At 44.0% G+C, this 18,043-nt stretch overlaps 1 protein-coding gene across 4 annotated transcripts in view; it reads left to right on the top strand.

The window, feature by feature from the left end:
* FNDC3B (fibronectin type III domain containing 3B) overlaps positions 1–18,043 on the top strand; it is a 373,528-nt gene that overhangs the window by 318,000 nt on the left and 37,485 nt on the right. For all 4 annotated transcript variants that reach the window (XM_044291978.1, XM_044291975.1, XM_044291976.1 and 1 more), the window contains exon 23: positions 14,310–14,522. In XM_044291978.1, coding sequence (XP_044147913.1) covers positions 14,310–14,522 — 213 coding nt within the window. The remainder of the gene's footprint in view (positions 1–14,309; positions 14,523–18,043) is intronic.

The following is an 18,043-nucleotide window of genomic DNA, read 5'->3' as shown; positions in this document are numbered from 1 at the left end:
CCCGCGCACGCAGCCTAGCTGTTCCTGCGCAATTTTCGTGCAATTTTGCGCGGGGTGTAAGTTGCGCCTTCATGGAATTCCCTCAGCGAATATGCTAATTAGGTACTGCCGATGATTCAGAAACATGCGCGTGTGATGCGCATCTTGCGCTGGAAGCGTGCAAGCTTTTTTCCCTGGGAAAACTTGCTCCTGTTAAAAGCAGGGGCAAGTTAGCAAAAGATGGCCAAATGTCATCTGAAGGAGCGCGCAACTTCAGCAGCACCTAGACAGACGATCTGAACAAGCAGAGCACCCACATTTTCGGGACCTCACATCTGTGCACCAACATGCCAGGGGCAGCTATGGTTCTTGATATTCTATTGACTGAGCCGACTCGTAGGAGGGCACGGGAGAGGATTTACAGAGGGCGCTACAACCTTTTTCAGATGACTGATACTGAGGTGTATCGCATGTTTCGCTTTAGCCCTGAAGTCATCCTTGAGTTGGTAACAATCCTGCAGGATGACATCAGCAGCCCGACCCATCGGGGACAGGCAGTGCAGCCACTGGTGAAGGTAGTGGCAACCCTTCATTTTTTGGCAACTGGCTCATTTCAGCGCACAGGTGGAGTGGTGGCGGGGATGTCCCAATCCAGCATGAGCAGGTGTGTGCACCAAGTGATCCCTGCAATACTCAGACGAATGGGCACACAATTTATCAAACCAACCACGGCTGACGTGCGGCAGAAGGCAATCAGTGATTTTTATTTATTAGCCAGATTTCCACGCACTGTGGGTGCAATAGATTGTACCCATGTGGCACTACGCCCCCCCCCCCCCCCCCCCCGGCACCTCGAGCATATCTACTGCAACAGGAAACATTGGCATTCGATAAATGTGCAGATGATTGTGGATGCACATGGCCTCATATGGAATGTCCGTGCCAAACACCCAGGGTCAAGCCATGACAGTTTTATTTACCGACACAGCCCCATCCCAACCGAGTTTGACCAGAACATGTATGGAGACAGCTGGCTGATTGGTGAGTGACATGGGTGTCAGGTATGACTGCCCCCCCCCCCCATGATGCACACATCACAAGGGGCACATGCACGACTAACATCCTCCTGTCTTTTCCCTTCCAGGTGACTCTGCCTATGCCCTGGGACCTCACATGATGACCCCATTTCGTAACCCTCAAACACCAGGAGAGGAAAGATATAACGAAGCCCATGCACGTACCCGTGCGGTGGTGGAGCGCACATTTGGCATCCTTAAATCTCGATTCAGATGTCTGGATAAATCAGGGGGGACCCTATTGTATTCACCCAACTTTGTATGCCAAATCGTAGGGGCATGTAGTATTCTCCACAATTTAGCTCAAAGAAGGGGCATGCACATTGAGCTACGCAATGACCTTACCCCCGAACCACGCAACCCCCCCCCCCCAAGAAACACTACCGGATCTTCTGAGGGAAGAGCAATCCGGAATGGTCTTGTGGAACGTCTCTTTGCACATTAAACACACCCTGATCTTGTCACAAGTATAATGCATGTATGTACACCACTGTAGTCCCTAGCACACACCCGACACATGCACCCCCAATTGGATTAGACCCAACAATACCCCATGGTATTAGGGAGCAGCAACGCCGCGTCAAGGCTCCAATTATGTTGCTGTCCATTCATACACCTTTCACATGGCAGAGGGTGACACCCCTTTTCCAGCAGGAGTGCCACCCCCCCCCCCCCCCCCATTCACACACCAGTCACACTGTAGTATACACTCCTCACCGTGTGTAGGGACTACAAATAAATCTAAAAACTCATATCCTGAACATATAAAAAAAAAATAATCTCATACCCTGAGCATATCGAAAAATAATAAAAAAAATCATATTGTGTTGAGCAAAAAAATGTAGACATAAAATTATTTTTTTGTTTTTTTCTTTGGGCCAAGGGTGCCCCGGCTCTGGCTCCTCAATCTCCGTGGTGCGGAGGAGGCATGGGGTGGGGATGGAGGGGTGGGGGGAGGAGGGGGGGGAGGAGCATCAACCCCTACTTCCACACTCCTTGCAGGTGGTGGCTGCATGCCCTCCATGGCGTTGGCCAGGTGGGCAAGGATGGTGTTGGTCTGGGCCAACATCCGCATTTGGCGGGTGGTGGTATCCCGCTGATGCCGGCGGGTAACTCTCGCCTCCTCCTGCACTGCAGCGGTGTTGGCCTGCACAGCAGCGGTATTGGCCTCCACCGCAGCTGTCATCCTGCTTAACAAAGCTGGTGTGGTCTCCAGAGCCACCAAGCAGGTGACTATGGCCTTAGAGTTGCCACTAATTTCCCCCAGGCTCTGTGCCACATGTTTGTCCCGGTCCTCATGCAGGGTGAGGGCATGCTGCATAGAGGTGGAGGTGGATGCCATGCTGTCCGCCAGACGACGCACCTCTCCCACCATGGCCCCTATATGGCGGGTCTGCAGGGCCTGCTCCTCCAGCAGACCGTCACGGAGGCTGGAGGATATATGCCTCGTTTTGGACAGAGCCTTCCTGGGAGGAGAGGCTCGGCCACGGACAGAGGGAGAAGGGGAGGGGTCCACAAGGGAGGGGCTTGCCCTGGAGGGGGATGACGTGCTGGGCGGGGGGGTGGTGGGTTGCACAGGGATGGTGGTATCCTCCTGGAGGGAGCCAGAGTCCTCCTGGATGAGGAAAAAGGAATCCTCCTCCAATACCACTTGCTCCTCCATACTTGGCCCCGGTATGATCTCCTCCTGGACCAGCATAGCCAGAATGTCCATGGGGCCTGACTGGACCCCTGGCTCTGGTCTGGATGGGCTGGGTCGAGCCGCAGCCGAAGACGGCCCAGCTTCTTCTTCCTCATCACCACCTGTGGATGACACCAAAACGACATATTTTGCTGGTGCAACACACTTCTCATATGTTCACTTGTACCCCCTCCCATGATGCACAGCAGATATGAAAGAAAAATAACTTACCAGTCCCCAAGTTCCCAACAGTGGAGTCGTACCCTTCAAGTCCCTCCACCTGCTCCTGCACGAACGTTTGTGCAATAAGCTGCTCCTCCTGATTGAGCCGGATCATACATCGCGGACCACCTCCCGTGCCACCGGTATGCTTCCTGATAAGAGCCAGTTTTTCACGGACCCTGCGCCTCATATCATTTAATTTCTTCTGGATGTCATCCCAGGTACGCACTTCATTACCCAGGGCATTGATGTCCAGGGCAATGGCTTCATATATAGCCCTCCTTTGGGCAATGGTGGTGTTTGCCCGCTGGGCACCATATAGGACTTCCTTATGCTGCTGGAGTGCAGCAATCAGGATGTCCATCTCTGCAGCCACAAAGTTGGCCTTCCTTATTTTGGTCCCTTTGGGAGGTGCCATGTCTTGCAAAAGGGCTGAATTTCCTTGCTCAGGGGGGGGTAGGAAAAAGCAGGATGAAATTCAGCAAAGAACCTGCGCAAGTCTGCTCCTATTTATTTGCTCAGTGCAAGCAGCTGAGCAGGATTTGCCCTGAAATTATGCTAGCAAACCTCTGCTGAGCCGAAAATTCCTCATTTACATAGGGGCACACCCACTTTGACTTGCACGGCCTTGCGCCCTCAGCTTTGCCTTAAACAGGAGCAAATTAAATGAACAAACGATTCGGCAAATTTGGCAAAATTGCTCCAGCGCAGAGAAATTCAGCTGAGCGGCTCAGGTGTAAGTAATGGGCAAATCTACCTGAATCTGGGCCCATGAGTTTTGGTGGGCGGCCGTCTCTTGGCAGGTTTGCTGTTGTGCCATGTTCTTTCCCTTCTTCCACCAGAATACATATGCACATGCCAATTTTCTGTTTTCTATTTCTAAACAATAGTTTTATTTATATATTTTTCTCATTTCACTTCACCAACTTAGACTATTGTGTTCTGATCCATCACATAAAATTCAGATTAACAAAACATTGAATTTGAGGCTGTAATGTAACAAAATACGAAAAAAGTCAAGGTGGGTGAATACTTTTGCAAGGCACTGTAATTTCTGTGCCTAGACAGAAATCTACGCTAGCTCTGAGCTACTGTCCATTTATGGTTTCATTTGCGCCAGAAAGCTGGCATAAACAAAGATTAATTTGTCGGGGCTGTTGGCCATGCCTACTTTCTGAAAAGTGGCGAGGGCAGCGTAAAAACTACCCTTTGTGCCTTTTTTTTTTTTTTTAAAGTTGCATTTAAAATTTCGCCAACAAGTAGTTTGAGAGTTTTTAACTGCGCTTTTCTGGCGCAGGGATATGATAAATCTCCTCTAATATCCTTATAACCTTCTGTGTCCTCTAATGCAGTCAATAGGGCAGTATTCTGTGGAAAGGCGTTCCCCATTTAGTAGCTTGGGAGCTATATGTTGATCATTGCATGTGGCATCTGGATTTGGCAAAACTCACTTTGCTTGTGTACTCCTTTTAAAAAGATTAGGCACCCGTGGAATGAAGGAATGTTATCCACAGAAGCAATGTTCACTAGCCAAATTGTTCTCTAAACATTTCTATATTTTGTAAGTATGCAAATGACTGGCTGAGACAATAATTCATTTATAGTGAGTCTTTCATTGTAAGACTGACTCCTGAGACCTTCATCAATCATCTGTTATCATCAGGGGAAGTTGTGGCTGCTGCAGAGGAAATAAAGTAATGCAGTAATACAAAAAATGATGAGGCCTGTACACGTGATCCCGTGGTAGGTGCCTATAGAACATCTGATGGAAGTTTGCGGAATTAGAAGAAAAAGCTATGGCTTTCCGCAAAAAATTCCTTTGCAGTTTCAAACATTTGCATTAAGACATTGACTCACCTGGTCCTAGGGAACCCATGACGTCCATATGCCGTAGTCAGGCACATGGAAAGGGCTTGAGACAACCCCTTTACCGTAATTTCATCCATCATGCATTTTTTTGTTGTTTTAGCAGGGGACATGCTTAGATTTTGCTGTAAATCTTTAATATCACAAAAGAAATCTGAATTAATAATGGAGACATTTCTCAACCTGATCACTGTAATAAAGAATCAGATCTATAGTACTTTACTTATGTCCTTCCTTGTCTTGTTTCTTCAGTTTGAACGACATACTGTATAACAAAGAAGCCGAGTAATCAGCGATCTCTATTTTATTTTGCATTCATTGGCTGTCAACAGTGGCGTAGGGATCGCCATAGCAACCATAGCAGTGGCTATGGGGCCCTACGCCACTGGGGCCCCGTCCGGACCGCATAAATTTTTATTTATTTTTTTATTAACACACACAGGCACTGGCAGCCAGGCCCGCCCGCCTGCCCAGAGTAGTGGGCGGGGCGTGGGCGGGCGGTCCGCGGCTCGGGCCTGGCTGGGGATTGGGAAACAAAGGAGTAGTCAGGTCATGTGCTCCGCCTCCTTGTCTCAGACTCCCGGCGGCCGGCGTCGTAACGTCACTCACTCCGACGTCACGCGCCTGCTCCGCCTGCTTCTAAAGTGGGAGGAGCATGCGCGTGCGGCGTGACGGAGTGAGTGACGTCACGCTGCCGCCGGCTGCCTATTTTGAATGTGAAGAGTGGGAGCCTGCCTGCCCGCCCGTGCCCAGTGTGCCTAACTGCCCATGCCCAGTAGGCCAGAAGTGAATGGATTCTGATGATCTTCTTTTCTGCACTGCCAGCAGTCTGCCACAGTAAAAAGAAAAAGTCTGGAGTGGAGAGGAGTCCTGACTGTCCCCGACTCCCCAGTAAGTTAGTGAAGTGTCAAGTGATAGATAAGGATTATTAGATAGTAGTATACATACTAGTACATACTTTGCACAAGTTTATTATTTACAACTTAGAGGGAACCTGTCACCAAAGAAATCGCTTATTAAGCTGTTAATACTATTAACAGCTTAATAAGCGATTTTTTTTGGTGACAGGTTCCCTTTAAGTTGTAAATAATAAACTTGTGCAAAGTATGTACTAGTATGTAGTACCTTATAGTGCTGCATAGTAGTTTGCTAATGCACTTTTTCTTTGTTTAGCGGCATTTAGCCTCCTTGAGAAATCAATGTTTTATTCAGTCGCTGCCCCGTGCTTCAAGTCAGGTTTGAAGTCAAGGGGGCAGCGGCCTAGGTGTCTCCAATGCTGCTCTCCCCGCCTCCCGCCGCCTTTATTGACAAGCCGGATCTCAGTGCTGGGACCCGCATGCGCAGTAAAGGGCTGCTGTAGCCTGTAGCGCGATCCCGGCTCCAGTTCGTACACTCAGCCGGCTTCAGTTTCGCTACTGCGCATGTGCCCGGCATCTTCTGTAACTGCGCTAGTATGTAAGGCTGGCGGGCGCATGCGTAGTAGCGAAACTGAAGCCGGCTGAGTGTACGAGCCGGAGCCGGGATCGCGGTACAGGCTACAGCAGTCCTTTACTGCGCATGCGGGCTGGGAGCGCGGTCCCGGGACTGAGATCCAGTGTGTCAATAAAGGCGGCGGGAGGCGGGGAGAGCAGGATTGGAGACGCCTAGGCCGCTGCCCCCTTGACTTCAAACCTGACTTGAAGCACAGGGCAGCGACTGAATAAAACATTGATTTCTCAAGGAGGCTAGATGCGGCTAAACGAAGAAAAAGTGCATTAGGAAACTACTATGCAGCACTATAAGGTACTATTTACAGCTTAATAAGCGATTTTTTGGTGACAGATTCCCTTTAAGCTCACTTACATAAGGAACGCGGCGTCCGTCTTACAATAGTTGCCGGGGTCAGTCACTATCAGGGACACTGTTATGGGGGGGGGGGGGGGGGCATAATTTTTTTTTGCTATGGGGCCCATGCATTTCTGGCTGTCAATGTTAATTCTTAATAGAAGACCAGATTAAATTATGCAGCTTTACTCCTGGAGTCTGCTTGTCTCTGGGATGGATGAGTAGATCTCAGGGCTATTGGGGTGATAAGTATGTCTACTGCAATGCTAGCCGATCTGCTTCCCTTACTGTGTAAATGACACCACTTACATTAAGAAATTAGGGTGAAAATATCAGTCAGGCCTGCCTAATGTCACACCTGACATGCCCTTTCTAGCATCTCATCTCCTTCCAGGGCCCTCGACAAGTGAATCATAGCTATCTTCTGTTCTATTGACAGTAAATTTTTGAAGATTTATGTTTCCAAGAAAGATAACAGCCATTGTCCTCCGTGATCACAAATAATTATTTGTACAAAAACTGAAACTCCTATCTGGATATTCATGGAGCTCTTATTGTGCAACCTAGCGGCATGCTTATACCCTGGGTACGACCACACCGCGCAGTCATGTGGAACTTGCGACGTGGCTGTGCTGCGTTCGAGTACCACACAGCCTTACAGGTTCTATCTAAACTAATGAGACCACACTGTGTAGTAGGTCTGTATTTTTAATGGCCGCACCTTGTGGTCATACCCCAAAGATAAAAATAGTTCCTCCCTAGTTTTTGCCCAGAGGGTGAACTTATCTTGAAGGGCCCAGTCACATGACTGTAGGCCTTCTGTGCCCATGCTGCACACCCCAAATTGCGGTCGGCAATGCACGAGCACCAGTCGTGTGAATCCCGTATTGCGGCGTGGACCCACTGACTTGAATGGGTCTACAATCCACAATATATGGCAAAAGATAGGACATCTTTTATGGTGCTGAGGCTCAGACCAATAAGCCCACAGAAGCGCTTCTATTGGCTTCCGATCTGCACTGCGCCATATTTTGTGGATGGCAGACCCATTAAAGTCAATGGGTCTGCATCTGTGATTCACGCGGCCGCAGCATGTTCTATATTCTGCGTTTTTCACTCAGCCCTGGACACATAGAAGTGAATGGGGCTTCCATGAAAAACGCATTGCTGCAAAGCGTTATTCACTGATCGTTGCTAGGAGATGTAGATTTTTACTCTTTAGGGGTTTTTTTCACGCGTGTGAAAAAGACATGCAATGAGTGTTTCTTTGGAGAGCATTTTGGTTTCTTTCATCTTACCACACTACGGATTATTATTCTTTCTCGTCACTTAATGCAAATAGCGCACTGCATTAGGCTAATTGGTTATTGTGGGTGTTTGTGTGATGTTTTCTGTTTAACATGATGTCGCTCTTAAGTCCGAAAATCTGAGCTGTAAATTTTGAATGGAGAGCTCTACATTCCCTGCATAGACATAATAAACACCTAGATACCTGTAGCCACCACTAGAGGGAGTCGAGGGGCTTGCAGCATACTGTGTAATGATTGAGTTGAATGTATAAACTGCAATGCGGTGAGCTCCTAGGCCTAGGCTATAGTGGTGGCTGCAGGCACAGGATTTTATATTTTAATGAATGACTTTTTACTTTTACACAATACGAAGTAGGTGCATGACTTTAAAAGCAATGTCAGTGACCAAATATACTATTCCACCACGTAAAAAAGTGGGTCATTTCTGCTTTCCCCAAGCTTTCCCCATTTTTATTATATTCAAACGCACAAAAAAATGCTTTACTTCAACAAAAAGTTAATTTAGATCATAAATAGTGCAAAGTCCATCGGTAGACATGAAGCTATGTTTCGGGGAACTCTGCCCGCTTTGTCAAGCAAAAGTAGGTGCAAGACTTCAAAAGAGTAGTTTCTTGTTATGCAACATGATGGGCATTATAGACAGGTAAAAACTGATTTATAGGGAATACACACGCAGAACATATTGCTGTCTCTAGACACAAACATCCGGATTACATTCTTCATTACACTGGTTAAACTGATGTGTGATTTTCTTATATAACTGTGAGCAACTGTAAGAGCTTTGTTTTCAATGACCTGTTAAGTGGACAAAAACCAATATGTTCTTGCTCGGTTGCACGAATAACACATTTGTAAAGGACTGATTGGTTGTCCAATTACAGTCCTGTGTTTTTTACCTTCTCAAAAAATGGTTTCATTTGGCTGACTTTAAAGTTTGACGTAAATGATGAGAACATTTATTTGATAGCTCATTGCACTCCTAAGCGAGTTTTGTGTTTGTTCAAGGCTGTTAATATAACAGACAGGAGCCCAGTCTGCGTCTTCTGAGCAAGTCATTTTCACTAGTTTACATTAAATATCATATTGCCAAGTCAGACTGGCAGCAAGTCTTAGTTTAGGTCTTATTCAGTTTATGTATAGGCATTATGCCTTGTAGACAAAAACTAATGATAAGAAGCTTTATTCCCCCTCATAGGAATACCATGGGAAAGATTTCTCCAAACTGGGGCAAGAGAAAAGTGGAGAATTTGATAACCAATCCCATTCAGTTGTAAACCTTTCTGGTGTAACACAGTTAGAATGACCGTGTATTCTAAAAAATACCAATTGGTAAGATTTACAGTTGTAGGGATTATTCCATGACTAATGTAAAAAATTACAGTACATGACAATCTCTTTGTAACAAAGCTGGAACCAGCCCTGCACCTCACATGGATCCAGAGATCTCCCCATTCATTGTTCTAGTTGTTCTGCTAGATTTACATCAAGCTGGCAGCTCATGGGACATGTCCTTTCTGCTGCAGCTCTCCCCTTATTATAGCTCATGGGACATGCCCTTTCTGCTCAAGCTCTTTCACTATTATAGGACGGGGATGAGTCCTTTGTGCCCCAGTTTTCTCCCTATCACAGCTCACAGGGCGTCTCCTTTCTTCTGCTCTCTCCCTGTACCTGTCACAACTTCTAACGGTAGGTAGAGCTGGTGGCAGTTGAAGGATGTTACTTAGCATGTGTTCACCTCAATAATGTTAGGCAGACAGAGAAATAAGGAAAAGAACAAACAGCATGGGCGCTATACAGATAGATTTCATTAAATAACTCAGAGGCTATGCTACATTTTAACTACATGCAATTACAAAAAATACTCAGATCCAGATGCTGGTTTGAAAAATGTAGATTATTTTTCATGGGAAAACCCAATTATTATGTGGAAGATGCTAAAATGGACAGCCCTAACACAGCAGAACACCTGTCATGCATTAGAATCTTCCAGAAAAGGGGAGTGCAAGGGTATGAAGTCAATCTGTGCCCCTTGGAACATCTTGATAGCAAAACTGTTATACACTCTTTCAAATTGGGGCCTATTTCCCCATGTATGACCAGCGTTTGACAACAAAAAAGGCTCTGAAAGGTGTAAAACAACAAAACGTCATACCTTTCTGCTCCTTGCCACTCCTGGTCCAATGCTTCATGCTCCTCCCTCGTCCTCTTGGTTTTTGCTTCCTGGTCCTTCCGCACACACTGAAAACCCACTCAGCCAATCACTGACTTAAGAGGGTCATAGTTATGGCCATTGATTGCTGAGCAGTAATTTCCTGCACATCGAGGGGGGCCAGGAATCAGAGACCAGCGGAGGACATTGAAACATTGGAATGGGAGCAGTTGGAATATCATTATGGTGATGATGACTCCTTGATGATGGCTGAACAAACTCTGAAGGTGCATTTACATTGCTCAGTTGTTTGAAACATTATCAGGAATGAGTGTTCCTACAAACATTCATTCCCAGTAATCTGGTCGTGTAAAAGTGCAGCAAATCACCCGACAAATGAGCAAAACGCTCTTTCATCAGGTTGTGGACACCTCAATTAGCGTTTCTGGGCAGCAGACCGTGCAGTGTGAAAAGTGATCTGCTTCCAAGGCAGAAACAATACATTTGGATGAGAGCAAACAATTGCAGTAGTCATCACTCGTCCTCACACTCTGCACGGAAATCAAGCTCTTCACTTCCACTGATGAGCAGGCAATTTTCAGGAAAGAACATTTCCTTCCCAATACGTTAATTGTCTGCTGGGTGACGTAGTGTAAATGAGTCTTTAAAGTTAGTGGCGTTGCATGGTCTTTACCACTGGATAACTGGCCAAGTGGAAGTGCATACATTCCCATGAAAGCCTTTGGTGAGCTCTTACACAAGATTGCTTCTGGACAAGTGTGCCAGTTGATATTGTTGAGGGATTGGGTATCGCATAATAAATAATTTGGTTGTCTTGTATGCTTTGTTTTCCTCCTGGGGTAGCGCATGAGTTAATTATTTGGGAATGATCATATCAATTTCTTTCTCATGTCATCTTGTTGATGATTAATTCAGTGGTGAGATATTTTTCTGGTCTAGGAGCACTGGCGAGACTGCAAATAGAATTCTCATTGCTGTGTTTATCTTATTAGGTCAGGAGTAGTATTTTTCATGTATTTAGGCCATATTTTAGAGGCCAGAAGTTTGCAGGGTTTTAGCAGCAATGTACTGATCCCCAGCAGTTTATGTTTAGAAGAAACACTGGGAAAATAATAAGAAGAATGTTCCAGCAGAAAAATGGCTATAAACCTATAAAGCATGCTAATAAATCTCTCAAACAATATAGGGGTCATTTAAAGCTCAGAAACAATATAGTGGTCATTTATAGCCCAGAAACAATATATTGGTCATTTTTGACAACCATATACGGTACTAATCAAAGCTTACCTCTTCTTTTACACTGTTACTGCTATGTACTATACGTACACACTTAACCTTACCAATTAGTCAGAAAGAATGGCATAGGGAGTCTTACAGGCAATGATCCCTGGAAAAGGGTATGAAAAGTAGCTCTCCTCCAAAATGAAGACTGAAAGAAGTCTTTCTAACACCACCTCTAGGTAACTATCCTGTCAGAGATCATAGTCAAAGACCCAACCCATTAAAGAGCCTTGAAACATGACTTGATTTATCAACCAAAGCAGAGTCTTCCCAAAAGAATGAGACACCCTTCTTTAGACAGCTGTTTTGAGGTTGATGACCCTCTTCAGTATGTAGCAGCATACTGGTTGGCTGGATGAGAGCCTTTCATGTAGCGCTCAAGGGGACACTTTCTCTCTTTGCAGAGATGCCAGCTTATGCACCCTTGCTTCTTCAGATTCCACTGCAGACCGTCCCCATCCTTAATCGACAGGGCTAGGTTCCTACATAGTCATCTAACCTAACCCTGTAAGTCAAGAAGGATAAGAAGGGACAAGGGATTGGCATGTGAGGCAAGGGTGCACAGAGTAGCTTGGGACCGTCCTTTAGTGCGCTTAACTGCTCATTTGCATATGGATTAAGAGTCATTTTTCTACAGAATGAGGCAACAAATCACTAAGCGAAACGTGTCATTACATTTGGCTCAGCTAGCCCTACAAGGTGACTAATACAAAATCTTGGGTCATGTTCCCAATTAAACAAATCTCTGATCAGTTCTGAAAAGCGTTTGGACTCTTTGTAGATTTTTTTTTGTTCTGGAAATCAATGATGGCAGAAGACTTTACCAGTGAGATATTCTAATGTATGACATCATGGGATCATTTTAACTAGATTTCGCTCCTTTTAAGTAGTTTTCCAGTTAAAATTATATGTAAAGCTGTCCACAAGCTTGATACTTTGACCCTGCCAACTTTTGTCTATGAGGACAAGAAATGGGTTCCCCAACTTTGTCAGTGCTAATTGTTCTATTTCATTTGAGTACAACCATGACCCAGACAGCTCCTTAGTGTTGTCTACAGTAAGTGTAGTCCAAAAATCACTTCCCCACCTTACCACAGACCAAGGTCTATTTGTATTATCACTATTTCATCAGTGATGGAAGTATTATAATCTGTAATCTATTTAAAGGGAATGAGTCACCTATGATTTTTCTAATCTGTTTTTATTTTCTGATTGTTGATTTTTTTAGTCTATTTCCTGAACGTGATTGCAGGCCAGCCATCTTGCCCAGGCTGTTCTTAACGGCAATTAGTGATATGCTTTACATCCATGGGCAGTAGACACAATGGACAGGAGGGGACCTCATTGACTTCTTTGGGGATGTTTCCTAGGCATGTTCTGTGAATGGAGGTTCCTGTCTTATCTATATACAGCAGTGATATCTGTCATTCTAATCCTGCCTGTAATGATAAGGTAATGACTACAGTAAAGGGAACCTTACAGACACCTATTAGGTGTAGTAGTCGGATTTTAGGATTAGTAGAAGGATTTTAGGATTTTTTTAAAATATGCATAGTGGAAATTAAATATTATTACTAATTAAAACCAGGTGGCAATAAATAGTCTTTCTATCTAATATTTTTGTTATTTTATGTGCTTTTTATTAGTTTGTTTTCTTTTCATGATTATGGGTGCTGCTACCTTGTCTGAGCTGCTTTTAACCGTATTCAGAGATATCATTTACAGCATCCACATGGAGATCAGGAACTTGGAGACAGGAAATGTCCTTTTACTTTTAAGAGAGAGCTTTCTAGGCGTTATGTGTGATCCGTGCAAAGTTTTTTGTCCATCACCTATTGGGAATGGTGGTGGTACTGCGTTATCCATTCAGAAGTGTTACCTTTCATTGCAATCCTGCTGCTGATGATGAGATAATTACTGAAGAGTCATCTCAGAACAGGAAGTGTCAGCCTGTTAAGAGGTTCAGTGGCCAGAGTAAAAACTGCAAAATTTCAGAATTTTAGCTTTAATAGAGTGATATGTAAAATTTTAATAAAAAATTCACCCAACATTCTGAAAAATATGTTTAACATAAACAAAAATGTGATTTAAACAGTAATTTTATGATGACACATTCACTTTAAGAATTATTTGATTACTGGCAAAGTAAACTAAGGCAAATAAGTCCCTGGAAGGAGATATTCACCTTAAATGTCTAGCATGCCTGAGTGGAGCTGTAGATCATAATACAATACAGAGAATAGAAACTTCTAGCATTGCTATTATTTAGTATTTACATGAGAAACTTGTTTCTAGTCTGAAGCATGGAGTGTGATAATGCCTACATTATATGGGTTGTGATTCTCTATAATGTTCTATAAAATTTTTCCATTTTCATGAAGTCATAGAAAAGTTTATTGTCTTGTAACCTTCTTGTTCTCACATCACGATGAAGAGTGACATATCGTGAATTCAGTAGTGCATTTGGACTCAATATTTCTTCATCTCGTTGAAACCATTTTAGGACAAAATATTGTTGTTTACATTGAATATTGTCTAAACAGTTTATCTCATCCCTGTCCTATGGCTATAACATTGTTTATAAGGTCCATTGATTTACCATAGTATTTAGACTCTGTGAATTTAACTTTTCCTGCATGAATTATACAGACATAGAGGTTTCTGCACGTTTACTGAATTTCTCATTTACAAAAGTAGAAAGAGCTGTACCAAAAAATGTCTAGCTGCCTAATTTGTCCCATTACCTAACACGTCAGTAGGGGCTGGATTGGCTTTAAGTAGATTATACTGTGCCAAAGTGAATTTTTAGTGGTGGCGTTACAAAGACCTACAAAAATTGCATGAAAAGGTGTTGAAAGCTGTAATACTGCCTTTACCTAAACTCTATTTCTCTTTTCTAGAATCCGAATTCAAGCAGTGAATGAGATTGGAGCTGGGCCATTCAGTGAAGCAATCAATGTCAAGACAAACCCTCTTCCTCCACTGCCTCCTCGGCTCGAGTGCGCGGCTGCCGGGCCCCAGAGTCTGAAATTAAAGTGGGGGGAAAGTGGAACAAAGTTTCAAACGTTGGATGATGTCATTTTCATCCTTCAAATAGAAGACAAAAATAAAAGGTACATTTCCAGTGATTTCTCAACATGTTTGTTTTGGTCATTAATCACTTGGAACATTTATATCCTCTTGGTTTATTATACGCATCATGATATTTGAGTTATAATGGACACTGTCCATCCTCTGGTCACTTAATCATACTCAATCTACCATGATTTTTCCATAACAACAAGGCTACCCTGTTCGGTTCATTCATAAACAGGGGTGACATTTTTCTTTTCTATTCCATGTCGTTCCCAGAAGTTCATCAGAAAATGTCCAATTGGCTTTTTATTTTTCCACTGCTTTTTATTTTTTGAGAAATCACATAGGGCAGTTTTTCTAGAGCGACTGGTAAATAACACATACATAGCTGGTAATTGTGGAATTCATGTATATCTTTGTGTAAATAATGTAGCTATAGGTGAGACCTTGTCCATTCTGACTTGGTCAACCCGACCACTTAAATTATACTGGACAATTTTGTAACCCAAATATAAGGTACAAGCATTCATAGAAACACTAATTTCTGACAATTGGCCTGTATAATCAAGTAACAGACCCCTGTGTAATCAGGGATGAGCTGCCAATAATTATAGAACTGAAGGCGGTAGCAATTTTCCCTCCCATATTCACTTTCAGGGTACCAGAGGATCCTCCGGTGGGCCTAAACTCTAACACAGTAATGCACATCTAATAAAAGTTTAAAAAAAATCGAATAAATAGGCCACTAAAGTCAATTAGAAGCTAAAGCTGGCCTTGGACCAAAAACCATACATACTATATATGTAGCCTGTGCAACTGCACAGGTTCTCCGTAAGAAAAGAGCACAGAGACAGTTTGCAGTCTATATCCACATCTGAACCAGATGTCCTGCATCTGCAAAGATAATTACATCAAAGGGGTTCTGCAGCTTTTTTTTTTTTTACTGATGATCTATCCTCTGGATAGAGCATCAGCATCTGATCCGACAGCCAGGACCCCCGACGATCAGCAGTTTCCCACAGGTTCAGTGACGTCACGACTAGTATCATTGGCCTGGGCGCGGCTAAGGCTACTTTCACACTAGCGTTCGGAGCGGGTCCATCTGATGTTTCATCAGACGGATCCGCTCCTATAATGCAGACGTTTGCATCCGTTCAGAACGGATCCGTCTGCATTATAATGTAGAAAAATTTCCAAGTGTGAAAGTAGCCTGAGCGGATCCGTTCAGACTTTACATTGAAAGTCGATGGGGGACGGATCCGCTTGAAGATTGAGCCATATGGTGTCATCTTCAAGCGGATCCGTCCCCATTGACTTCCATTATAAGTCGGAACGGATCCGCTCGCCTCCGCACGGCCAGGCGGACACCCGAACGCTGCTTGCAGCGTTCAGGTGTCCGCTCACTGAGCGGAGGCTGAGCGCTGGCAGACGGATGCATTCTCAGTGGATCCGCCTCCACTGAGAATGCATTAGGGCCAGACGGCTGCGTTCAGGGCCGCTTGTGAGCCCCTTCAAACGGAGCTCACGAGCGGACACCTGAACGCAGGTGTGAAAGTAGCCTAAGCCCCGTTCACTTCAATAGGGCTTAGACACGAGAAGGCCTCAGAGCTATTGCCAGCGCCGCTGCCTTTTAAACGGCTGATGGGAGGGGGTCCACCTACAGGCCTGAATTGGAATATAGCAGTAATAAGTCTAGAAGCCTAGCACAGGCCTGGCTTATTACTTCAACAGAATGCCTACCCTGATCTCCGCCATGGGGAGCCGTTCCTGTCCAAGATGCACGTGCTTTCGGGTTTTTGACCTTTCAGATGGCGTGGTCACATTTTACCACAGCATCTTAGGGGTTAAATGTTCACAGTTAGCATTACTGACAATCGCAGACATTAGAGTGGGCACCTTCATTAAAGACCCTCGATTCGCCGTACATGTACGGCAGATGTTGGAAAGGGGTTAAAGTGATATGATGGAATCACCAAATAATGCTTACTGTTTGTACCATGAAAAGTTATGTAGTTTACCAGCGTATGTCTAGATCAATCCGTTGCTGTCCATTATTAAGACATGCAGAGTGTTTGGGGAGAATCAGTTCGTTCCCTATTTGTGTGGTCAGCCGACAAACTAGCAATTGTTTGTTAGCTGATCAGTGGGTATGATCGGGAATGAACATTTGTAGGAACGTTGCCTGATCATCGTCCTGTGTAAAAGGATCTATACACCTGCCTAGAATTATGTCTATTTGTTATCAGTAAGATATGCAACATTAATATTAGAAGAGTATTACCTAAGAAGACACAAGCTCCTGATCCCCTCCTAGCCATAAAGCTTTGTCAACGCAAATTGAATTACATTGACTTAATTTTCTAGGTTGATTTATTGATGGCCGTATACCAATATTTCAAATAGTTCTTGGAAAGAGTAATGCTCTTGAGTTAATGAGGCTGAAAGGAGATGTCTCTTAATTACTGATCAGTGGTCTTTATCATGAGTGTCTCATTAGCACCTACTGCACAGCCTAGATAACCTGTTAATGAGTACCTTATAAAATACTGATTGTTACTTCCCGATGAACAGAAAGTGACCTGAAAGATAGAGTAAAGAGCTCTCCTTTTATTTTTTACCTTTCAAGAAATAATAGACATTGTTACTGTAAGTTGTGGTGAACAGATCAGGTTACATAAATCTCACTAGAAAATCTCACTTTTTATCTTCATGTCAGAGTTAGAATTTTCCATAAAGAGGACCTGTCAACAATGAAATACCCTTTTCCTGGAAAATGGAGGGAGGAGGTTGCAAGAAATTGTGAAAGTTTTTCACTATGAGGCTGCATTGTCTGGAGAAGGCTTTAAAGGGAATCTGTCACCTCGAAAAACCATCCCAAGCCGCCTGACAGTAGCCAGCAGCGTGTTTCCAACGATAATTTTCTTCCTGAAGGCCGATGCGGCTAAAGCTCAGAAAACGTTCTTTTATCCCCTGCCGGCGCGCTTCTTTAGTCATGCTTGAAGTCAAGGGGGCAGCGGCCTTCTTGCTTCAAGTCCAGATAACCACGCCCACTTTCCTGCCCCTTCGCTGTGACTGACAGCCGGCAGTTCGGCTAGCTTTGCCGAACTCTCAGCATAAGCGCTGTCAGTCACAGCGAAGTAATACAGTAATACATTCCACTGAATTCATGACTGAATGGAATAATATCTTGTCCAGATTTAATGAAACTTGTAAGCATGTGTGAAGAACAAAGAATAAAGGAGGTGAAAATAGAAATACAAGATATCAAGTTAAATCTCTTAAAGTTTTAGGTATAAACAAGTGTAAAATAAAAAACGAAAGTCCTATTTATTTAGGAAAGAGGGAAAAAAAAGATAATTTAATTCGCACATATTCTACCCCATAGAGAAACCACTTCTCTGCTATAATAAAAATTATACGTAACTACTTAACGGTGTTGAGCTAAGATGAGACCTTGTCTTTAAGCAGGATTGTCGGCGTGTGAAGAGGAGAGGTCGATCTCTTGGAAGTATATTAGCACAAAACAAAAAACAGAGAGGAGAACATGGTTGTCACAGAA

This window comes from Bufo gargarizans, chromosome 4 (genome assembly GCF_014858855.1).
Source record: "Bufo gargarizans isolate SCDJY-AF-19 chromosome 4, ASM1485885v1, whole genome shotgun sequence".
Taxonomy (NCBI): domain Eukaryota; kingdom Metazoa; phylum Chordata; class Amphibia; order Anura; family Bufonidae; genus Bufo; species Bufo gargarizans.
This window is presented reverse-complemented; position numbering and strand designations above follow the sequence as displayed.